The 23,277-nt window shown below is 43.4% G+C and overlaps 2 protein-coding genes across 6 annotated transcripts in view; one reads left to right on the forward strand and one right to left on the reverse strand.

The window, feature by feature from the left end:
• KDM1A (lysine demethylase 1A) overlaps window positions 1-13,865 on the forward strand; it is a 77,029-nt gene extending 63,164 nt beyond the window's left edge. For 2 of the 4 annotated variants that reach the window (XM_057699350.1, XM_057699360.1), the window contains 3 exons: window positions 574-720; window positions 1,572-1,753; window positions 13,044-13,865. In XM_057699350.1, coding sequence (XP_057555333.1) covers window positions 574-720; window positions 1,572-1,753; window positions 13,044-13,113 — 399 coding nt within the window. In that variant the 3' untranslated portion in view covers window positions 13,114-13,865. Of the gene's footprint in view, window positions 1-573; window positions 721-1,571; window positions 2,074-13,043 lie in introns of those variants that run through there. The other 2 variants (XM_057699368.1, XM_057699378.1) reach the window with 1 other exon arrangement.
• The window catches only part of LUZP1 (leucine zipper protein 1), an 88,768-nt gene continuing 67,882 nt past the window's right edge, over window positions 2,392-23,277 (reverse strand). For both annotated transcript variants that reach the window (XM_057699329.1, XM_057699337.1), the window contains exons 3-4: window positions 9,242-12,426; window positions 2,392-7,548 (exon numbers count right to left, since the gene is read on the reverse strand). In XM_057699329.1, the coding sequence (XP_057555312.1) occupies window positions 7,393-7,548; window positions 9,242-12,307 (3,222 nt within the window). In that variant the 5' untranslated portion in view covers window positions 12,308-12,426 and the 3' untranslated portion in view covers window positions 2,392-7,392. The remainder of the gene's footprint in view (window positions 7,549-9,241; window positions 12,427-23,277) is intronic.

Consider the following 23,277-nt stretch of genomic DNA (forward strand, 5'->3'; position numbering starts at 1 on the left):
GTGCTGAGTTTACATTAATGCTAATGTTTAGAGTTCATGCCTTAAGCATGGGATTGAGAAAAGCCCCCGGTACATGGGCCAGAGGATTGAGAAAGCTGTTTGCCGCATTTCATTGCTTGTGTTGTCTGTTTGTCTCTACTTGTGAAATCGTCCCCACCCCAATTCCCAATTCCCCCAACCACCTTTTAGACAAAGTGGCCAAACTCCCTTAGGGAAGTCTTAAGAGAATTTCTTGGTACTTTTTCTATTATTCTTTCTTTAGGTCCATTGAAACACTTTTAGTCCCTTATGAGTCCTTTGAGAGAAGGCATATTAATACTTCATGCGAATTTTAAAAGGGAATAAAGGTCAAGTCCTGAGTAGATCTCTGGATTCATAGCCAAGATGACCTGGTGGCTTCCCTGAAGCCTGAAGGCATTTGTGTTTTTATAGCTGCAGCATTCATCACTTGGCTAACTCTCATGCTTGTTGTATCACTTGTATCCCCACCCACCACAGCTTTTCCGCCTTTCAAAAATGAGTGATTTGTCCTTGGTGTCCAGTACTAACTTCCACTCCTGGATTTTCCTTTAGCCCAAGGAAACTGTGGTGTCTCGCTGGCGCGCGGATCCCTGGGCCCGGGGCTCCTATTCCTATGTAGCCGCAGGATCATCTGGAAATGACTATGACCTGATGGCTCAGCCAATCACTCCCGGCCCCTCAATTCCAGGTGCCCCACAGGTGAGAAGCTGGCAAACTATACCCGGGCTTATTTGGAAACAGGCCAGTATCCCAGGATTTCAGGGTAAAAATAGTGCCCCGGTTTTCTTTTTTTTAGATTTTAGTCAGTCTGTCCTTGGACCCTTTCACATAACCAGGAGCAGAGGGAAGGGAAGGAGCAGTGTTATTCGTGTCTGATTTGTTAGCGCATTGGCCTTGTCAGTCTAGACAGTCTGTTCAGAATAGAAGAGTCCAGAGTATAAACCAATTGCTTTTTTCTTATTCATGTTTTTGTTCCTAAAAAACAAAAAACAAAACCATCTTTAATTATGCCCCGTTTCATACTGGCCCATGGGATTGTTGCAGGATCCCAGTTACTTAGGGGCCTCTAGGACATGCCCCTGAGAAATAACCTGAGGTCTTTATGAGTAGTCAGGGTTTCTCAGGACCCTGTGGTAAGTGAGGCCTACTCTAAGCTGAGAAGCAAAAGTGTCCCAGAATAAGAACAAGTGCTGTGTTCTCTATGGTTCAGAGTAGTCAGGAACACCACACCCCCAGTAGGTGATACATTAGGCAAAGGAAGCTCTACACCTGGGTGTCCCCCAGAATTAAACCGATAAGCACAGAAGCAGTTAAGCATCACCGTAGAACTAAGGCTGGGCTGAGTTTTATTGCCCCATTTCTACGTCTGTCTGCTCTAGGAAAATGCCTACTGATAAGGGAGGCCCTTTTTGGTAGAATGATGGACCAGTAATGGGGGGGGGGGGGGAGGTAGTGAGCCTTCAAAGGCCAACAGGAATTTGGCAGTTCAAACATGAAAAGGCATATTCGCAGCCTGCTGATTTTCTCTAATTTTTTTTTCCCTGAAATAGCCTATTCCACGACTCTTCTTTGCTGGAGAACATACGATCCGTAACTATCCAGCCACGGTCCATGGTGCTCTGCTGAGTGGGCTGCGAGAAGCAGGAAGGATTGCAGACCAGTTCTTGGGGGCCATGTATACCCTGCCTCGCCAGGCCACACCAGGCGTCCCTGCACAGCAGTCCCCGAGCATGTGAGACAGATGTGTTCTAAGGAAAGAGGCCGATGGGCGTGTCTTTTGCTGCATAAGCAAAGCTCTTCTAGCAATACTAGATTCCACTGAGAAACTCACCCTGGCATCTGGGCTCTGGATCAACTGCTAGAGATCATGATGGTCAGGTAGCCAAGGAGGTTGCCTCTTTTAAGTGACTTAGAGCTAGGGAGGCATTTGTCCATTAGTGTGCGAGTCTGTTCTTCATTAGGGATGAAGCAAGCAAGTGCTGTGAGAGAACATCTTAGTCTCTTTGTGTGTGGTGGTTTTTTATATTTTGAGAATAAAACTTCATAGAAAATCAGTCCTATCTTTTTGTTTCCCCTTAGGGTTAGAGTTATATATAAGGCAGGGGTGTTATTCCTTTGAGAATGCCAGTTTTATCCATGTTTAAATAAGGAGGATATTTATATAAAGGAGAAAATGGTTTGGTCTGGTCAGAAGACAGGATTGAGGAGGGGTTCCCATAGAAGCAAGGGGCTTCCTAGTCTCTGGGGCCAGACTTCCCTATTGGGACTGTGGGGTGACCATGTGCTGGTGGTATGAAGCTATAGGTCAAGCATATGGATATTAGGAAACTAAATGAATTTTCAAGATAAAACACAAGCCTTGACACAAAGTTTGGGTGGGCTTCCAGCAGACCATTCTGGCTTTATTCCTCTAGATTTCCTCCATGAGTATGTGCTAACTTCCCACTTCTGTCCAAGGTATTGATATAAAAGTTGAAGGAGATCAAAGGTTTAGGTAACATAACTGGAAATTTCCTGTTGCTGCAGTAACAAGCTACCATAGCAGACTCTGAGGGAAGATTCCATTTCCTTGCCTCTTTCAGCTTCTAGTGACTGTATTCCTTGGCTTGTGGCCCCTTCCTCCGTCTTAAAAGCACATTACTCCAGTCTTTGCTTCCATCATCACTTTCTCTTGTTCTGTAGTCAGATCCTGTCTCCCTCTTATACTGATGATTTCACGTAAGGCCCACCCAGATCATCTCTCCCATCTCAAAATCCTTCATCACATTTGCAAAGTCCTTTTTACCACATAAGGTTAAAACATTTTTACAAAAAAGGAACAGTGCCTGTTTCTTCCAAAGCGTTCCTAACAGACTGTGTATGTTACTGTAAGTATATGTACATAATCTGCTTTTGGAAATCGGGTTTTACTGCTGTTACTCAGTTCTGCTCTATAATTAGTTTCAATGAAGTTTTATTCTTAGTAAGATTTAAGGGGCATTACATTGGTGGTCTGACTGGAAGATGAAGATGGAGAGGGCTTTTTCCCTGGTCTTGGAATGAGTGACAGCCATGGGGAAAATTTGCACACCAGGATCAGGGCAGGTGGTGTAACTATGATGTAAAGGTAAGAACAGCATGTAGTCGGAAGTATATTGACTTTGGAGTACAAGCCGTATTTGAATTGTAGCTTTGCCATGAATATTGTTACCTCAGGGGGTTAGGGTGTCTGATCCAGTGGTATGTGCTCTTTTAAAGAGTTACCGTTTTTTAAATGAATGACACAGGCAGCTTAGGGGACACAGATGATTGTTTTGTGTGTGTGATGATGGATGAACCTAAAAGTAAAATGTAGCAATGAAATAACTGCTATCTGATTCTAACTCCAGTTACATGAGTCCGAGGAAATGTCCTTTCCCGAATCTCAGCTATGTTTCCAGTCCTTACGGAATCAGTAATTGGCTGAGTATTTTCAGTAAAATACAGTGAAATATACTGGCTGCACCAGTGCATAGCAACAGCTGTACACAGAGATGACATCAAGAAAAATGGCATCACTGACTCACACTCACACAGAATACATGGAAACTAGGGAGCTTTATTGGTTACATATTGTGCTGCAGAGCCAACAGACAGCATTAGAGCCAGAGGATACATGCAGACAGCCAGCTTCAACTATACACATGCACCCAAGGAGCCCTGAGTCACTGCTCATGGCTTCGCCCTGGTTTCCAGCGACAGGGTCTGGCCTCCTTGGTCCCAAGCCTGGAGCAGGAATGTAGGAGAAGCTGCTGCACCTAGACTCCAAGGGCAGGGGAGAGACCAGAGTACCTGCCTGAGCAAGTAGGTGTGGACCGACAGATACTGATGTGTCCCCTAGCAAGGGGGCCTATAATGTAATAACAGTTTATTTGAGGGCTACTTCCCTAGCCCTCCCAATCTTTAAAATACAAAAAAAAAAATAGACTTTATTTTCTTAAAAATACATTCCATTCAGTACATGTTCTGAGCTGTGAAGCAGCAGGAAAGTAGGGCCCCTTTCCTATGATCTTGGTTGTGAGGCTTTGAGGAGAACCCTGTTCCCCACCCTGGGGTATTTAAAAAGTTATCTCTAAAAGCAGCTCTTCCAAAGCAGTCTTGTCGGAGTAATAAACCCACACCAACAAAGGCAGCTGGGGACCCAGAGGCTGGGTCCCTAATTCCTTTACTGGAAAGTGGTAGCACTTGGCACTAACCCACTAAATATAAAGAACTAAAACTGCCCCAGGATAAGTCCAAGATCAATATAGACCCTCCCACACCCCATGAGAGGGTGATGAGTTATGTGCAAGCTTGCCTGTGGCTGAGGTTGGAATCCTTGGCCCCACTGCAAATCCCTTTAACCCACCCCGTAATCGTTTCCTTGCTATGCAAAAGCAAAAACAGCCATGGCTTCTTTGCCCACCATCCCTGCAGCTTTCTCTGATTGTTTCTAGTATCAGAGCAGTGAGAGACAGGCGGCAGCAGGTGGAGGAGACCACCTCCTAGCATTTAGCCAGCTCTACTTCCTCCAACCAAGCAGCTCTGGAGTGCCAGGTTCCAACCTTACTAGGAACACTCCCACAACCAAAAACCTGCCAGTAAAATTCAGAATTAGAGCCAAGCTGTAGAAGAGGCTGGTCATAAAAGTGGGTTTGTTGGCTGGGACAGTGGGAATATTTGGCTTGATTAGACAACGATTCAACTACCAGGTCTCCCATTTGGATGTTTCCTCCAGGACCCCTGATAGTGAGGCCTGGGTCCAGACGGTCACACCTAGGTTGCTTTTCAGAAACAGGCCTTCCAACTTTGGAATTTGGGAGCCAGCCTTGCCAGCCATTTGAAGCCCAGAGGAACTAAACCTCTAGCCTTCACCTGCTAGCACAAATAGTATTTTCTGCAATGCTGAGGACATTTAAAAATAAAATTTATCTTACAGCGGCTCTAGAAAGTGTGTAGATGAAGGAAACAAAACATTTATCCTGAAATAATTGTTACAATCAAACCCTATTGCACTCAGTTTAAGATAGCAGCCCCAGCAAGAGGGCACCACAGCCGTCCCTCTTCCACAGAGCATTCTGGGTGGTGGCAGATATTGGTGCTGCTGAAACGTGGAAAGATCCAGACTTTGGCACCAGGAGCTACAGCACCAGAATCCAGGGTTCCAATGCCAAAAAAGACAAGATCTTTATTGGCTAGATCTTTGTAGGCATGGTTTGGCGCCCTTCTGTTTCCACCAGCAAAGAGCCACAGATCTAATTTCCTATAGTCTCAGTTGACTACCGCAGAGGTCTGTTTCCTTTGGACTCTCAGGATTGCCAAGCAGTGAAGAAGAATGGCAGAGAGGCTACAAGTGAGAGGTTGCAGCCTTGAGCCAGTGACCCAGCAAAAGCAGCAGGAAGAGATTCTGACAAGAGCATACTGAGTATCTGAGGCAGCGATATGGAGAAAAGGCAAGCCACGTGACAAATACCCTTAGATTGGCAAAACTCAGAAAATGGAAGCACGAGCAAAACACTCCAGCCCATGAAAGTCAGGTAGGTGCTCCCCAAGCCTCCTCCAGGATCGCCAAACCTGATGCAGACAAGGGAGGGGTGGACGCTGGTTCCCACCTTGAGTGGAGGCAAAGAAGATTCAAGAAGCATTGAAACTGGAGATACACCAACTTGCACTGTGTAAAGCATGTGGCCTGCTGTGTGGCACTGGGCAAGGTTGGTGTTGAAAAGGGCCACAGAGACCATTTAATCTAACCCTTTCATTTTACAGACTGGAGGAATGAGGCCGAGGGAGCTTCTCTGAGCTCATTCTCATGACACTAAAACATAGGCAACTGGAAAGAATAAGGCCCAGGAAAACAAAGGCAATGGGGAGGAAACATGTACACCCATTTGGACAGTACCTTCCAAGAGCAAGAATCATTCCCCACAAGGTGGAAACAGAAAAATCTTAGACTGCCAGATATAGGACCCTTAGAGACCACCCATTTCAAAGAACTCATTTTACATACAGGGAAACTGAGGCCCCAAGAGGACAATGAATTGCCCAAGGTCACACAGCAAGGAAGTACAAAGCCATGAAGAAAATTCAGCTTTCCAGACTTCTACTCGAATGCTGTCTTCCACTATGAAGGAACAGTGTCTGCTTCATAAAGGTAGCCTTTGAAAGGGGATCCCTTCTTTGAACTGAGAGAATGCTATAGAAAAAGCAGTGCCAAGAGTATATGGTTCTTTCCCCATGTGATTGGTATAAGGAAACTAATCAATTTTTATGTGGCTTCCTGAAAGGTTTGCTGAATTTTGAACTGTATAAACCTAGGGCATGTATTACCTTTCCTCCAATGAAGTCACCATAATGATAGTTGGTTTGCAGAAATCATGGGCCCAACGTCTGCAGGAATGCATCAGCTTGGTAAAGTGCGATACCCCCTCCCTGGGGGATGAGGAGGAGGAACAAAGTCCACGCCTTTCATGGAGCTATTGCTTTGTGAAGTGACTAAAGGGAAATCGCTTCTTCCTGTCCACTTTCCCCTGTGCTGGCGCTTCCTAGAAGGCAGAGTATGCTGGGTCAGGCCCAGTTTAGTCTGGGAATATTCCAAAGGAGAAAACAAAGTCAGCCTGAAGTCTCCAGCCACAGGAGAGGAGCAGGCAAGGCCAGCAGCATTGTTGGTGCCCAGGGAAGGAGATGCATGAGGCTTGTGCACTTCCAGATGCCTTTGGAAGGTGAGCAGAAAGCCGGGGTTGGGGGGAGGGGTGATGTCACTCCAGTAGGTGGGTACCCGTGTGCTCTGCCCCTAGGAAACAATGGTCAGTCAGGGGGCCAAGTCAGAGAAACTTCAACCTAAAGGGTAGTTCCATAAACCTTTAGAGGCAACACAGATCTCTTTTGCTGTAGAAGTCTGAGGAACTCCACAGGGGACGAAAAGGAAGCCCCTAGATACAGCTGATGGCTGGTGGGTGTGTAGGCCCCTAGGGCAAATGAGGAGTGAACAGGATGTGATGAAACTAAGAAATCATAACATTAATCACACAGAAGGGGTTGCCCTATGACCCAGAACCCACCAAGGAGCAGAGAAGAGATTTGGCTCCTATTGTATGGTGGGGTTACAAGGGGTTTCTATGTCTTTCCTCATTTGGGGGCCAGAGTGGCCCATCCTACCTGGGGGACAGGGACAAGGAGAGAAGACTCATGCATCAGGGAAGGACACGTCCAGCTTGTAGTTTCTGATTCCCTCTGGCAAAAAATGAGCCACAGCCTGGCTCTCTGCCACAGTCTCCCAGCCAAGGCCTCATGTCTAGCCTGGTTCCTTCATAGGGCAGGAAGGTGGAAGAGCTGAGAAGCAGGAGCAGAGGAGACAGCAGACCTCACTCGGCTGGCTCAGTTTTCCTCGGCACAGGGCCTGGCTGGCCGTAACCGTTCTTCAGCCCGGGCTCGCCCAGGCTCTGGCAGCCCCTGCTTTGCAGACAGTTCAGACCTTTCGAGGGAGTTGTGCAGTCGCCTGTAGACACTGAGTGTGCAGTCATCACCTTCCTCCTATACCAACAGATGACAAAAGTCAGCTGTGGAGGACAATACAGTGAGTAACAAGACACCCTCACTCCCCACCCCGACGGTCCTCTCCAACAGAGGGAGGTGGCGTGTGGACAGCCCACAGCAGAACTACAAAGGACAGGCCAATATAAAAGTTCCAACTACCAATGCCAAGCTGCTGAGAGCTCCTAGGGTAGACTGGGAGGCTCACAGCCTTAAAAACAGACAAGACTGGGAACAGGGCCGTTGGATTGGTACCCCCAAGGAGGCGCCAGCAGCCCTGGAGTGCTGCACGTGCAGGCCGCATGCCTCTCAGGGGCAGAGCCATTTGCTCCGTGGAGAGGCAGGAAAGTATGAAAAGGAAGGCAGACAGCTCTTCTCCTACTTCCCACCTACAAACTACCAAAAAGCTCTCACACACACCTTTCCTACCATATCCCATATGTGCCCCTCACCCTATCTTTCTCAGACATCCAAAGCTTCAGCTTCATCCAACTCTCTCTCCACTCTTCTACTACCAGAATTCTGCCTTTTTTAATGTTCTTGTTGGTCCCCCCAAACTAATGCAGATCAAAGAATACAAGCATGAGTGAGAAAGTCCAGTTGGCGAGGTAAAAGAGCACTGCATTTAGAGACAAGAATCCTGGATTCAAATCTTAGCTCTTCCTAATTCACCTGGGTGGTCTTGGGTAGAGTACTTTGTGTCTCTGACCCTCAGTTTCTACATCTAAAAAATAGGGATAATGTCCCCCTCCCACCCCCCCAACACACACACACCCCAGGGCTGTCGGAGAAAGTGAATAAGACAATGGGTTGGGGAAGTGCTTTATCTAGTGTTAAATACCCTGTAAAGACTCAGGGCTTTTCAACTTAACACCCAGTCACCACCTGCCTTTTAAAGGAAGGGAACAATTAGGTTAAAACCGCTTTCTTCATTACAGGTCTCACAACTAAAAGACACTCCTGGGGGCTTCCCCTTCATATGTTGTTCTGGCACTCTGACCCTCATATAAGGAAAGGTTCTGGATGTGCCTATCCAGTAACAAGTCACACTGAACCAGTCCTGCCCTCAGACTGATGATGTAATGGGCTAGAGAGGTGTCTGGGACAAAAAGTGACGCTCAGGCATAAAGCTAATCAACGAAGCCCTGTGTAAGCCCCAGCTCTCCTGAGCCCCGACATGCCAGCAGCTGGCAGAGATCTGCTGTCTAAACTGAAGCAGCCAAAGAACTCATTTCCTTGGCGCCATCTCTGCTCTATAGAAAGGCACCGTGCTTCCTTTTACCCAGAGCCTCCTGGCAGCTGCAGCTGATTCTTGTCCTTCTAGGTACTGCTCTGTGGGGCTATAAGGGGAGCTCCTTTGGCTACTCTGGCAAACCAAGAGAACAGAGGCCCCATCTCTTCCCCTTTTTGTAGCCTTCATATATGAAGGCAGAATGGAGACAAATTGGAAAAGGATTTTGGAAATTTTGGAAATTCATGCTCTCTGCCAAATACTTCACTCTTCTTTAAGGTCAAATCTACCTTATTTTCAACAATTCTCTGAACTACCCTGTTCTACTCAGTGTTTCCCAGCCCCGCAGTCTCCAAAATCCTGAGTCACACAAGCCAGGGCAGAGGGGAACAAAGAAGAAAGTAAAGGAGAAAGGGGGAAAATGGAAGGAGAACTGGGGAGAGGGAAAGAAGTGGGACTCACCATGGCTGCCAAGTGGTTCCAGGCTTCAGCCGTGACAGCATCCCCTACCCGATTCCGACGAGTGAGCACCTCTGACACCGTGAGGCTGCTTTGGGTCCTTCTGGAAGAGAGCTCGGGGGCATCCCCTGAGTTTCCTACCCTTCGAGTGCCCTGCTCAAAAAGGTATGAGCCGGGCTGCTCAAGGTCTGAATAGTCTGTGGAAGATCTCTGGGTGTAGGTGTTGGTAAATTCCACATTTTTACCTATTCGAGTTGAGGAATCTTCTAAAGAGTTCAAGTCTCGCCTACTCTTCCAGGCATTCCGCACAGTAACGTGTCTGGCATCTGAAGAGCCCACTTCTAAGGGGGCACTATGGCTCTTCCACTTGATTGTCTCCGCTGTGGGTGTGTGGTTACTCCTCTCCACAGCATCTGATGGCTTGATTATAATGCTGCTCCGAGACACCACTGTTTCTGGCCTGTTCTTTGGGGCCCCATCTCCCGTCCTCTCAGCTTCTGTGAACTGCAGGGTGATGTCATGTTTGTGAATGGAGAGCTCGAAGGGGGAGCTGACATGGTTGCTAACTGACATGAGCTCCGGAGGCCCAACGTGGATGTTGCTGGTGGACATGTGCCTCTCCCGCAGGACCTCGCCTGGGGCGACTCTTGGGCTACTGCTGTCAGAGGGGTAGATAGTTATACTGCTTGTCACTTTGTTTGGCCCTGGTTTGGAAGCAGATTTCTGTTTTTCCAACGTGGCCTCGGTTCCAGATCCTCCCATGATTTTCTTCACATCCTTATCAATGATGACAGGTTTGATAATGGCTCTAGACCGCAAGGCCTCTCTGGGGCTGAAGGGCCGCTGGCTTTTTACCCTGGCACCATTGGCCTCTGGGAGCTCCACAGCATTGGTGGACGCTCTGACAGGTTTCCCAGATTCATTTTCTGTTCCCACATCTTTATCATCCTCAAATAGGGAGGTTCTAAGTCCCCCTCGGGATTTGGCTTTTTCTCTAGAGTTGGGCTGTTGCTTGGGCTCTGGCTCTGGAGTGATGGTTGTATTTACCAGTTTGGCAGTAACAAGAGACACCATGTCCATGTCATCATCTGAGTCTGGCTTCTCTCTGCCACTGGATTTGATGACTCGACACCTCAGGGCCTCATGCTGACTACTGTCTTCCATCACAACTGCTACGAGTTGATCAACTCCTTCTTTATTTGGGGTTGAAAAGCCCTGAAGGATGTTCTCTTGGCTTCTGGAGCTATAAGGATACTTTGATAAAGGTGGAGCCTTGAAATTTGGGAAACTGGTATCAGCCTCTGGGCCACTGGTGGCCTTTTTCCCCTTAGAGAGCCCTTCTGAGGAAGATCTTCTAGATGTGGTCAGAGCTCCTATGGCCTTAGAACTGGCCAAGTCTGCAGCCTGAGTTATTTGACTTCCATTGCCAGGCACCTGCCCCCTCTTACCAAAGAGGGCCTCAGTGGAGGTGTCAGAAGCCTTGTCACCTCTCCCTGATATGTCATTGGGAACAGACCCATGGGTAGTATCACTAAATGTTCGTGTTGTCTTCTCTACTTTACCCTTCAACCCACTCTCGGTACTTGGCTTGGGAGTGCCCTTCCAAACTTTATTGTGCTCCTGAGCAGCTGGCGGGTAGCGGCTAAGCACCGATGGCTGCTCCCTGGACTTCTTCCCTTCACTCTGAGAGGAGCCAGATGCGAATCGATCTTCAGTTCTCTTTGTCTCCTGAGTCCCACTGTCTGCACCTGCCCCTGTGTTGGAAGCTTTGGCTGCCCTCCTGTTCGTAAAGCTGGGAGAGGAAACCTGCCTGTTGCTCAGAGGATAGTTTTCATTGTTGAGAGCAAATTCCCTGTTTCGGTGCCTTTCCCGCTTATGCTGTGGGGACAGTTCCCGGGGTGTGTGCTTGGACACAGATGCCTCATTCCCATGCCCTCTGAACTTAGTCCTCTCGTGCCTGCCTTTGCTGGACAGGAAAGCATCTTCCCCTTCCACCTCCCCATTCTCTAATTCTTTCTGTTTCTTGATTTGTAGCTTTATCTCCTCCAGCTGGCTGGCTAAGAGTTTGTTTTTATTTTGTTCACTTAGGTAATTATCCTGAAGGTCACTGTTTTTGGCCCGCATTTTCTTAAGCTCTTCCTCCAAAGATTCAAAATGTTTGATTTGTGTCTTAAGTTTCTCAATCTCTTGGTTAAGGTCTTTTATTTTGTTGTCTTCCTGATTTCGGTTCTTTTCGTTTTCTGATTTGTTTCTTGTTTCATTCTCTACCTGTTTTAGATAGTCCAGAGTGCCCTTCCTTCTTGATTCTTTGGACGGCAGTGTAGAAGAGATACCATCCTCAATTCGTAGGTCATTCCTTTCCAGAAGATTAGAAGCATTCCTTGTATAATCTCGGTTCATTTTTTTGTTCTGCTCCAATTTTTGAGTGAGCTCTTTTATCAGTTTCTCATTTTCTTTCTCCTTTTCATTCAAGTATTTTCTCTCACTTACAAAGCTCAGAGTTAATGACTTCAGCTTGTCTAACTCTGACACTAAACTCTGCTCAGTTTTATCCAGCCGGTCCTCAGAAGATTCCAGTTCTTTCACTTTGACCCTGAGCATTTCCAGCTCAGAGGAGATTTTCTTCGTCAGGTTTCTCTCCTCATTCAGGCTCAAACAGAGTTGGGTACAGTCATTCTTACTCCTGCTAAAGGCCTCCTCTAGCTTCTCCAGTTCAGCCATTCGTTTCTGAAGCCGCTCAATCTCAGATTTCAGCTCCCGGGTGAGGTTTTCCTCCTCTTCAAGTTTCTCCTTCATCTGCTGACAGAGATCCTCTGCTCTCTTAATTTCTTCATCTTTGCCTTCAATTCTCAGCACTCGCTGACGCAGCACTTCAATCTCAGCCAACATGCTGGAGTTGCTGCCTTCTGCCTGAATCACCTTGTCCTGGAGATCCAGGAGCTCATCCTCTGCTTTCTGGAGGTTTTTTGTGGCTTCCTCCAACTCATCAAGGCGGCGGCTTAGACTCTGTAACTTAAACCGCAGGTGGCGACTGGAAGCAGTATCCTTGTAGCTTGTAAATTCAGCCATGTCTACTGCCAGCCAATGTGGGCTCCTAGAGGCACCCAGTTCCACTCGAGGGGATGAGAAACGGTTACCTTTCTCTTGGCATCCACAACCTTCTCTGGCAGCTGGAGACCATTATCAGTCTACAGAAGAAAAGCAGAAAGTATGTCAGGCAGCAAATTAAAATCTCTGCTTCAGCTCCCAGTTGTAAAGAGTTCCCATATGTAATTCTTGTGCCTAGAACATGGCAGGTGTTGAAATTTGCTGAATGACTGAATTTGACTAAATCTGCAGGAAAACACTAGTTTTTTATGGGTGATGCCTGGTTTCACCCTCATGAAAAATGCCACCAATGGCAGCATGGCAAAAAGACACAGAAAAATGCCTCATTTACATGACCAACTGTTCCATATTTAGGAAGCAAAGTCCAACCCAAGAAGGATAAAAATAAAATCTGTACCTAGACACATCATAAGGATACAGCAGAATACCACAAGATCTTTTAAAAGCAATAAGAAGGGGGAAAAAAAAGGACAAATATTCTATGAAGAAATAACAACTGAACCGGATTCTCAGAAACTTTTAAGTGGACGTCAAGTAGAATATAACATATGATAATATCTTTAGAAGTTCTAAGAGAAGATAACTGTAACCTAGAAGTAAATACATAGAGAAACTATGAAAGAAAGGTACAATTAATTAGAAACTCTGAGAACAAATAAAAGGAAAATAAAAACTTGTTTTTGTTTATTATTAACAGACTATCACCAAAAGAACTATTTGTGGATGTACTTCAGAATACAGAAACTGATCACGTAAAGAAGGCATGAAATGCAAGAAGGAAAAGAAATTAACCCAAGCAAGCACTGATGCAGTTAATAAAAATCAGTTAGGGACTGGGGAGAAGGAGCAGGATAAAACCAAAGTGGAACTAAAACACTAAACAGTAATAACATGTAAGACATAATGAGAGAAATCAGAATTCAAGTGATCTTAAAATTTTAAATTCTTTGGGAAGAGAATAACTAACTTGAGACCTTGTTAAGAATAGATTATTAATCATATATCTGATTAGGCATTAATAAGCAGAATATTTAAAGAACTCCTACAAAACTTAACAATGAAAAAGAACCTGATTTTAAAATGGGCAAAGGGGGCTTCCCTGGTAGTGCGGTGGTTAAGAATCTGCCTGCCAAAGCAGGGGACAAGGGTTCGAGCCCTGGTCCGGGAAGATCCCACATGCCACAGATCAACTAAGCTGTGCAGCACAACTACTGAACCTGCACTCTAGAGCCCGTGAGCCACAATTGAGCCCACATGCTGCAACTACTAAAGCCTGCACACCTGGAGCCTGTGCTCCACAACAAGAGAAGCTACTGCGAGAAGCCCAAGCATGAAGACCTGACCCAACCCAGCCAATAAATAAATAAATAAAATTTATTTTAAAAAATAACATAAAATAAAAATGGGCAAAGGACTTGAACAGACATTGCTCCAAAGATGATATCCAAGGACGACCACTATCAAAAAGTGTATGCAGATGTAGAGAACAAACATATGGACACCAAGTGGGGAAGGTGGGGGGGGGATGAATTGGAAGACTGGGATACCAAACTGTACTCTAAATATATGCAGTTTATTGTCTGTTAACTGTATCTCAATAAAAGTTCTTTAAAAAAAAGTGTATGGATGTAGACAACTGGAACCTTTGTACACTGTTGGTAGGAAAATGCAACAGCTACTATAAAAAAACATTATGGTGGTTCCTCAAAAAATTAAAAATAGGATTACCATATGATCCAACAATTCCACTTAAGGATATATAAGAAAGAATGATCTCAGAGGGAATTTGCATACCTGGTTTTTTGTTTTTTTTTTCTTTTGGCCATACCGCACGGCTTGCAGGAACCAGGGATCGAGCCCAGGCCCCCTGCAGTGGAAGCACAGAGTCTTAACCACTGGACCGCCAGGGAAGTCCCCACACCTATGTTAATAGCATTTTTCACAAGAGCCAAAAGGCGGAAGCACTAAGTGTCCAGCGGATGAACGGATACACAAACTGTAGTGTACACATACAATGAAATGCTATTCAGTCTTAAAAAGGAAGGACATTCTGACATTACAACATGAATGCACCTTGAGGATGCTGTACTAAGTGAAATAATCTAGTCACAAAAGACACACAGTATATGATTTCATTTATATGCAGTATCTGGAATAGTCACATTCACAGAAACAGAGTAGAATAGTGATTGCCAGAGGCTGAGGGAAAGAGGAGATAGGGACTTGTTCAATGTGTATAAGAGTTACAGTTCTGCAAGATAAAAAGTGTTCCAGAGACTGGACAACAATGTGAATATATATATATATACTTAACACTACTAAAGTGTACATTTAAAAATGGTTAAGATTTTTTTCTGTTATGCGTTTTTTGCCAAAATAAAAAAAAATTTTTTAATGTTAAGGCATCAAAGAAGTAAAAAGCATAGAGAAGGTAGGGCAGACTTTCAGTTTCTGGTCCAGCATGTAAGGCGCTTCGAAAGTCATCACTTCTTCCTAACAAGTAAAAAGCTGAACAAACAAAATCAACAACTCTTTTTAGATCCATCAGAGAACAGACAGACAAATGGATACCGAGAATCACAATTTACCAGAGCAGAAATGCAGGAGTAGAAACCTCCATGGGAACTAGTACCACAGCAGGAAAACTTAAACTGCAATTGAAAAACTGCTGGAAGCTCAGTGTGGACAACTCTGGGAGTCAAAAACAACAGGGGGTGTCTCAGTCTTAGCAGGGGATACATCACACTTTGTGAGCTTTACCTCCAGGAGCTGTACCAGGTTCCCACAGAGAAGATGGGAAAAAAATCCCCTCATGCTTCCAGCTGGAGGAGGGTAAAATTAACCATTTTGAAACCAGGGGCTAATCTATAGGAGTCTTATTTGAGCCTGACTGACCTGGGGGAAGGAAAATACCCAACTCCAGCTCCCTCTAACCTTCTTCATGGAGGAAGGAATATGCCCAACTCCAGACATCTTGTAGGGGTGGCATGTAGGATCTGACACTGAGAAGCACTTATGAAATTCACAGCGCAAGGGCCCAGGCTCACTAAAAAACTGAGACCTAATCATGGAACAACGGAACACTTCCCCTTCCCCTACACCTTACCACCACATCACTAAAGGCCTACTTACCTAAGTTATTTTTATCCAGGATATCATGTCCAGCTTTCAAAAAAAAAAATTACAAGGCATACTAAAAGACAAAAACACAGTTTAAAGAAACAGAGCAAGTTTCAGATATGGCAGATATGGCAGACTCAGATATGGCAGAGCTGTTGGAATTATCAGTCAGAAATTCAAAACAACTATGATTAATATGCTAAAGACTCTAATGGGGGGATTCCCTGGTGGCACAGTGGTTAATCTGTCTGCCAGGGCAGGGGACATGGGTTCAATCCCTGATCTGGGAAGATCCCACATGCCACAGAGCGATTAAGCCCATGTGCCACAACTACTGAACCTGCACTCTAGAGCCCATGCGCCACAACTACTGAGCCCATGTGCCACAACTACTGAAGCCAACGTACCTAGAGCCTGTGCTCCACAACAAGAGAAGCTACCACAATGAGAAGCCTGTGGACCACAATGAAGAGCAGCCCCCACTCACCACAACTAGAGCAAGCCTGTGCACAGCAACGAAGACCCAACACAGCCAACAAAAAAAAGACGAAGACAGCTAATGGAAAAAGTAGACAACATGCAAGGACATATGGGCAAGTAAGCAAAGAAATAGAGATTATAGGAAAGAATCAAATGTCAGAGATCAAAAACACTAACAGAAATGAAAAATGCCTTTGTCTCATCAGTACACCAGACACAGGTAAAGAATCTGAGCTTGAGGATATGTCAAACCTGAAAAGCAAAGAGAAAAAAAAAGACTGGAAAAAAAAAATGGAACAGAATATCCAAGAAGTGTGGGATAACTACAAGTGTAACCCAAGCATAACAGGAATACCAGAAGAAGAAAAATCTGAAGCAATAATGACAGGATTTCCCAAAATTAATGTCAGACACCAAACTATGGATTCAGGAAGCTCAGAACACCAAGCAGGATAAATGCTAAAAAGAAGAAAACAAAATGAAACACACAGGCATTATCATATTCATACTGCAGAAAATCAAAGACAAAGGGAAAAATCCTGAAAGAACCCAGAGGAAAAAACACCTTACCTATAGAGGAACAAAGATAAGAATTAACATCTTTCCAATTTTAGTATATGTGCTGCCGAAGCGAGCACAAGAATTAACATCTGACTTCTCAGAAATCATGCAAGTGAGAAGAAAGTAGAGTGAAATATTTTAAATGTTGAGAGAAAAACACCACTGATCTAGATTTCTGTATCCTACAAAATTACCCAAGAGTGAAGGGGAGGGACTTCCTAGGTGGTGCAGTTGTTGAGAATCCACCTGCCAATGCCGGGGACATGGGTTCGATCCCTGCTCCAGGAAGATCCCACATGCCTTGAAGCAACTAAGCCCGTGTGCCACAACTACTGAAGCCCACACGCCTAGAGCCTGTGCTCCACAACAAGAGAAGCCACCTCAATGAGAAGCCCTCACACCACAGTAAAGAGTAGCCCCTGCTCTCCACACTAGAGAAAGCCTGTGTGCAGCAATGAAGAGCCAAAGCAGCCAATACGTAAATAAGTAAATAAATTTTTTTTTAAGTGAAGGAGAAATAAAGACGTTCTAGGACAAATAAAAATTGAGGGGATCTGTTGCCAGTAGACCCACATTGTAAGAAATGTTAAAAGAAGTTGTTCAGTGAGAAGGAAAATGATGTAGGTCAAAAACTCAGACCACATTCAAAAAAGAGGAAGAGCATTAAGAGAAGGAATAAGTCCAAGTAAAATAAAATTTTTAATTTTTCCTATTCTTAATTTATCTATCACACAATAAAAATAATAATAGCAATAATGTATTCCGTGGTTACGGTGTATGTGTAAGTGAAATTAATCACAGCAATGATACAAGGGACAGCAGAGAGGAATTAGGATTACTTTGTTATTAAAAGGTACTTGCACTACCTAAGAATGTACATCATTTCTAGGGAAACCACTAGAAAAAAGTAAAAAAAAAAATTTTGATATACTAAGAAAGAGAAAATGGAACCATAATAAATGTTCAGTTAAAACCACAAAAGGTAGAAAAAGAATAGAAGACAAAAATAGGAACAAAAAACAGGAGCAACAAACAGAAAACGGTAATAAATGTGGTAGATATTAAGCCAACAATATAATAATCACTTTAAATATCAACAGTCTAAACACACCAATTAAAAGACATTGTCAGAGTGGATCAAAAATCAAGACCCAGGGGCTTCCCTGGTGGCGCAGTGGTTAAGAATCCACCTGCCAATGCAGGGGACACGGGTTCCATCTCTGGTCCAGGAAGATGCCACATACCTTGGAGCAACTAAGCCTGTGCACCACAACCACTGAGCCTACGCTCTAGGAGCCACAACTACTTAAGCCTGCACGCCTAGAACCTGTGCTCTGCAACAAGAGAAGCCACCACAATAAGAAGCTTGCACACTGCAATGAAGAGTAGCCCCTGCTCACCACAACTAGAGAGAGCCCGCGCAGCAATGAAGACCCAACGCAGCCAATAATAAACAAATAAACAAATTTATTTCAAAAAATTAAAAAAAAAAAAACTCGATGCATAAAAACTTGATAACTTAGAGGAAATGGATCAACTCCTTGAAAGACACAATCTACCAAAACTCACACAAGAAGAAAAAGACAATGTCAATAAACCTGTATCTATCAAATAAATTGAATCAATATTTAATAACCTTGTAAAACAGAAAGCACCAGGCCCATTGTTTTACTGATGAAATTATACCAAGTTTCTACAACCTCTTCCAAGAATTGAAGAGAATACTTCCTGATTTGTCCTCTGATGCCAGCATTACATTAATACCAAAAGCAGAAACATTACAAGAAAACAACAGACCAATATCTCTCATGAACATACATGCAGAAATCCTTAACAAAAGAGTAAATGAGCCAACACTGTATAAAAAGAATTATGCACCACAACTAAGCATGAATTGTCCCAGGCTGCAGGGCTGTTTCAATATTCAAAAATCAATAAATGAAATCCACCATATTGACAGGTTGAAGAAGAAAAATCAAATGATCATATTAATAGATGCAAAAAAGCACTTGACAAAATTCATGATAAAAACTCTCAGCAAACTAGGAACTTGATAAAGAACATCTACCAAAATACCCTACAGCTAATGTCATATCTCACTGTGGGAAGCCCAAAGCTTTCTCGCTAAGATCAAGAACAAGGCAAGGATGTCCCCTCTTACCACAGCTTCTCAGAATTTACTAAAGTCCTAGCTAACACAATAAAACAAGAAAAGAGAAAAAAGGTATACTGATTGGGAAAGAAGAAATAAAACTGTTTGCACATGACACAACTGTCTTATGTAGAAAATCTAGATGAAGCAACAAAAAAACCTCCTGGAACTAATAAGCAGTTAGAATTACAGCAAGGTTACAGGATATAAGGTTAACATACAAAAGTCAATCTCATCCCTATATGCCAGCAATGAACACATGGAATTCAAAATTAAAAACAATACCCTTGGACTTCCTAGATGGCGCAGTGGTAAAGAATCTGCCTGCCAATGCAGGGGACATGGGTTCGAGCCCTGCCCTGGGAAGATTCCACATGCCACGGAGCAACTAAGCCCGTGCGCCACAACTATTGAGCCTCTGCTCTAGAGCCCGTGAGCTACAACTATTGAGCTCATGTGCCGCAACTATTGAAGCCCACGTGCCTAGGGCCCGTGCTCCACAACAAGAGAAGCCACTACAATGAGGAGCCTGGGCACCACAATGAAGAGTAGCCCCCCGCTCGCAGCAACTAGAGAAAGCCTGTGTGCAGCAACGAAGACCCAACGCAGCCAAAAAATAAATTAAATAAATAAATAAATTTATTAAAAAAAAAAAAAAAAACAATACCCTTTGTATTAGCACCCCCTAAAAATGAAATACACCGGTATAAATCTCACAAAATATGTATAAGATCTATATGAAGAAAACCACAAAACTCTGAGTTAAAAAGATATTCCATGTTCGTGGATTCTAACACTCAATATTCTCTAAATGTCAGTTCTTCCCAACTTGACCTCTAGATTCAACGTGATCCCAATCAAAATACCAGCAAGTTATTTTGTGGATATAGACAAATGGATTCTCAAATTTACATGGAGAGGCAAAAGACCCAGTACAGCCAACGCTATACTGAAGGAGAACAACAAAGTTAGAGAACTGACACTACCCAACTTCAAGACTTACTTTAAAAGCTACAATATTTAAGACTGTGATATTGGTGAGAGAAAAGACAAACAGATTAATGGAACAGAACAGAGAGCCCAGAAATAGACCCACGAAATGTGGTCAACTGATCTTTGACAAAGAAGCAAGGGCAATACAACAGAGCAAAGACAGTCTTTCCAACAAATGGTGCTAGAACAAACTGGACATCCACATGCAAAACTATAAATACAGACACAGACCTTACACCCTTCACAAATGGGTCACAGCCCTAAATGCAATACATAAAACTATAAAACACCTAGAAGATATCATAAGGAGAATACCTAGTGATCTTAGGTTTGGCTGTGACTTTTTAGATACAACACCAAAAGTACAATTCATGAAAGAAGTAACTGATAAAACGAACTTCATTAAAATTAAAAACTGTTCTGCAAAAGACAATGTCAAGAGAATGAGAAGACAAGTCACAGGCTGAAGGAACAAAAACTTGCAAAGGACATATCTGATAACAATAAGAAAACCTGATTTTAAAATGGGCCAAAGACCTTAACAGGCACTTCACTAAGGAAGACCTACAGGTGGCAAATCAGCATATGGAAAGAGGCTCCAACATCATGTGTCACCAGGGAAATGCAAATCTAAAGTTACCACTACACCAAATGCTAGTGAAGATGTGGAACAACAGGAACTCTCCTAGCTAGCGAAGATGCAAAATGGTACAGCCACTTTAGAAGACAGTATGGTGGTTTCTTACAAAACTAAACATACTCTTAACCATATGATGCAGCAGTAGCACAGATAAGATGCAAAATATTATATATGATGGATAAACAACAAGGTCCTATTGTATAGCACAGGGAACTATATTCAATATCCTGTAATAAGCCATATATATATATATATATATATATATATATATATATATATGAGTCACTTTGCTGTACACCAGAAACTAACACAATACTGTAAATCAACTATATTTCAATAAAACAAATTTTTAAAAAATAAAACAATAAATTTTAAAAAAATAAAACAACATTACTTAAAAAAAAACACATGACAGTTCATCTATGGTAAGAGGCAGGAAGGCAGAGTATGTGGGTTCAAGTGTTAGTGGGTAGGCAGGAAGGAAGGAATCTAGTAGTGTTCTCTTCTGATTGTTTTCGCCTTTTAACTGAAGTAGAAAGCAAGACTGTCATCTTAAAATGATGACTAGGGCAGTGGGTAGAGTAGTAGAGGTTTCAGAAGTGGTCATCTAGGTGAATGGAAAATAGAGAATGACTGCCAGGCAATATTAAGGGCCCACTTGAAATTCATGGTTATGATTTAAAGTGAAACCAATCAGCAAGGTTGTGTTTTTATGTTCATTCTTGTTCTGCTGACCAGATAAAGGCACAGAGGAGAGAGAATTGGACTGAAACAGGGTTGGAACTTTGCCAGTGTATCAAAGTAAGAAAAGAGTGAGGAAATTAGAGGTGTGCACAAGGGAGCTTCAGTAAAGAGAGACAAGAACATGTGAAGAACAGTGAAAATGTAATAGGACCAATGAACTGAAGGTACCAGTGAGGACTGAAGGATTGTTAGAGTCAGGGTACTAGCAGGAATGAGCTTCAAAGATAGCAAACGGTAATCAGAGAGGGATCTCAGGGAATTGAAATTACCAAGGGGTTGCAGTAACTGATAATGTCAAGAAGTAAGGGATGAACAGGGAGCACACAGGATTTTCAGGGCAGTAAAATTACTCTGTATGATACACTAATGGTGGATACAGGTCATTATACATTTGTCCAAACTCACAGGATGTACAAAATCAAGAGTAAACTCTAATGCAAACTATAGACTTTGGGTGAACATGATGTGTGTGGAGGTTCATCAGCTATAAGAAATGTACATGGGAGATGTTGATAACGGGGGAGCTTGAGTAGCGAAGTGGACGGGGGTATATGGGAAATTGCTGTACCTTCCCCTCAATTTTGCCGTGACTCAAAAACTGCTCCAAAAAAGTAGTCTTAACTTAAAAAGTTAAAAACCTAAAGTATGATGATGGGAATGCTGGGTACAGGGAGGGGTGAGATCACTGGAAGAGAGAAATAATAACTGAGAGGCAAAGGTGTTGCAAGGATTCCTGAACTGTACATTGAAAGCCCACAGATTAACAGGACTAGTGTTGCAAATAGTGACATTAAACAAGAAACTATAGTCATTGAGAAATGAGAGACAGTGACCCTGGGGTTCAATATGACAGCAACAATAAGGACACTGGGTGAAGTAGTCTGATATTAGATTTAAACCTAGGAGATAGGATGGAGGGAACAAGGTCTGAGCCATAAGAGAAAAACAGCCATCACTGAGAGAGAAAAACAGACTCAACAATGATCCTATGAGAAAGCCCAGGGCAAAAGAGAAACAACCTTAAGCAGGATTTGAGATGTCAAATGTCTCTTCTCCCCAATGCCAAGATCTCCTCCATTAATTGCACTTAAAGCCTAGAGCCACCAGGTGGAGCCCATGCTCAGCTTTTAAAAAACACCAAGGCCTCCGAGGTGTTGGAAATACAGAGCCTGCCTCCCTCCCTCAGCCTCTCCCGCTCCCTGATTATTCTTCCCTCTCTACCACGCAGCTTCCCTGGGTATTGTCCTTCTCTGTCTTCTCACCTTTGCTTCTTCTGGTCTCCCCTTCTCCTCCTTCTCCCAGCTTACAGACTTCCTCATTCTCAAAAATGGAGAGGAAAAAAAATAAACCTATGTTTATATTTTATAAGAAAGAAACCTTTTCCCTATTTCCATCTACTTTTCCTACATACAAAAAAACTTCTTTTTGCCTAGTGATACAGAACAACAACAACAACAAAAAATTTAACTACCAGTTTTATACACAGGGTGGAGGGGATTGGGGATTAACTAAGTATGGGCCATAAACCACTTTTAAATGAGCAAATACAAAGGATCTGTATTGGCAAAGCGGTTATTGGAGGATAAATGATGCTTCTATAATACAAAGTGCTTTAAAACAGCTCACAAATATGCTAGACAGCCATTACATTGTATACTTTAAAGAGAGGAACTTTATGATATATAAATTATATATTAAGCTGTTTTTAAAACAAAAAAATAAACCACAGCTTACCCCAAACTGAAACATTCTCAACAAGTCTTAGTTATACTAATTTATACATTTTTCATAAACAAATCCCTTTTTTAGAAGAGGGAAATGTTAAACTTAAGTACAGCCCCAATCTATAAACTATAGTTCTGAGTTAGTAGAGTCTGGGAATTACACTGCTTTTTTATTCATTTGGCTGTTAGTGCCAACTTTATATGTTCTGTTCAAGACTCTGATATGAATCAACAAGTATAGCACAAGGAATGAAAAAGCGAAACTCACTGAATATACAGCAAATACTTACCAGATGAGTTATCACACATCACTACTCAAAATCTTTTAAAGGCCCTTATTGCTCTCAGAACAAAGCCCACACTTCCCAGCATGGCACGTGACGTCCTTCAAGATCCGCCCTGCCTACCTCTTCAGCCTTGTCTCCAAACTCCGGGCAGGCTCTGCACTCTCGAAGTTCCACAAACCTTGCATTCTCTCTCATCTCCAGGCCTTCACTAGCTTGATAATAACTCCTCA

This window comes from Hippopotamus amphibius, chromosome 1 (genome assembly GCF_030028045.1).
Source record: "Hippopotamus amphibius kiboko isolate mHipAmp2 chromosome 1, mHipAmp2.hap2, whole genome shotgun sequence".
Taxonomy (NCBI): Eukaryota; Metazoa; Chordata; class Mammalia; order Artiodactyla; family Hippopotamidae; genus Hippopotamus; species Hippopotamus amphibius.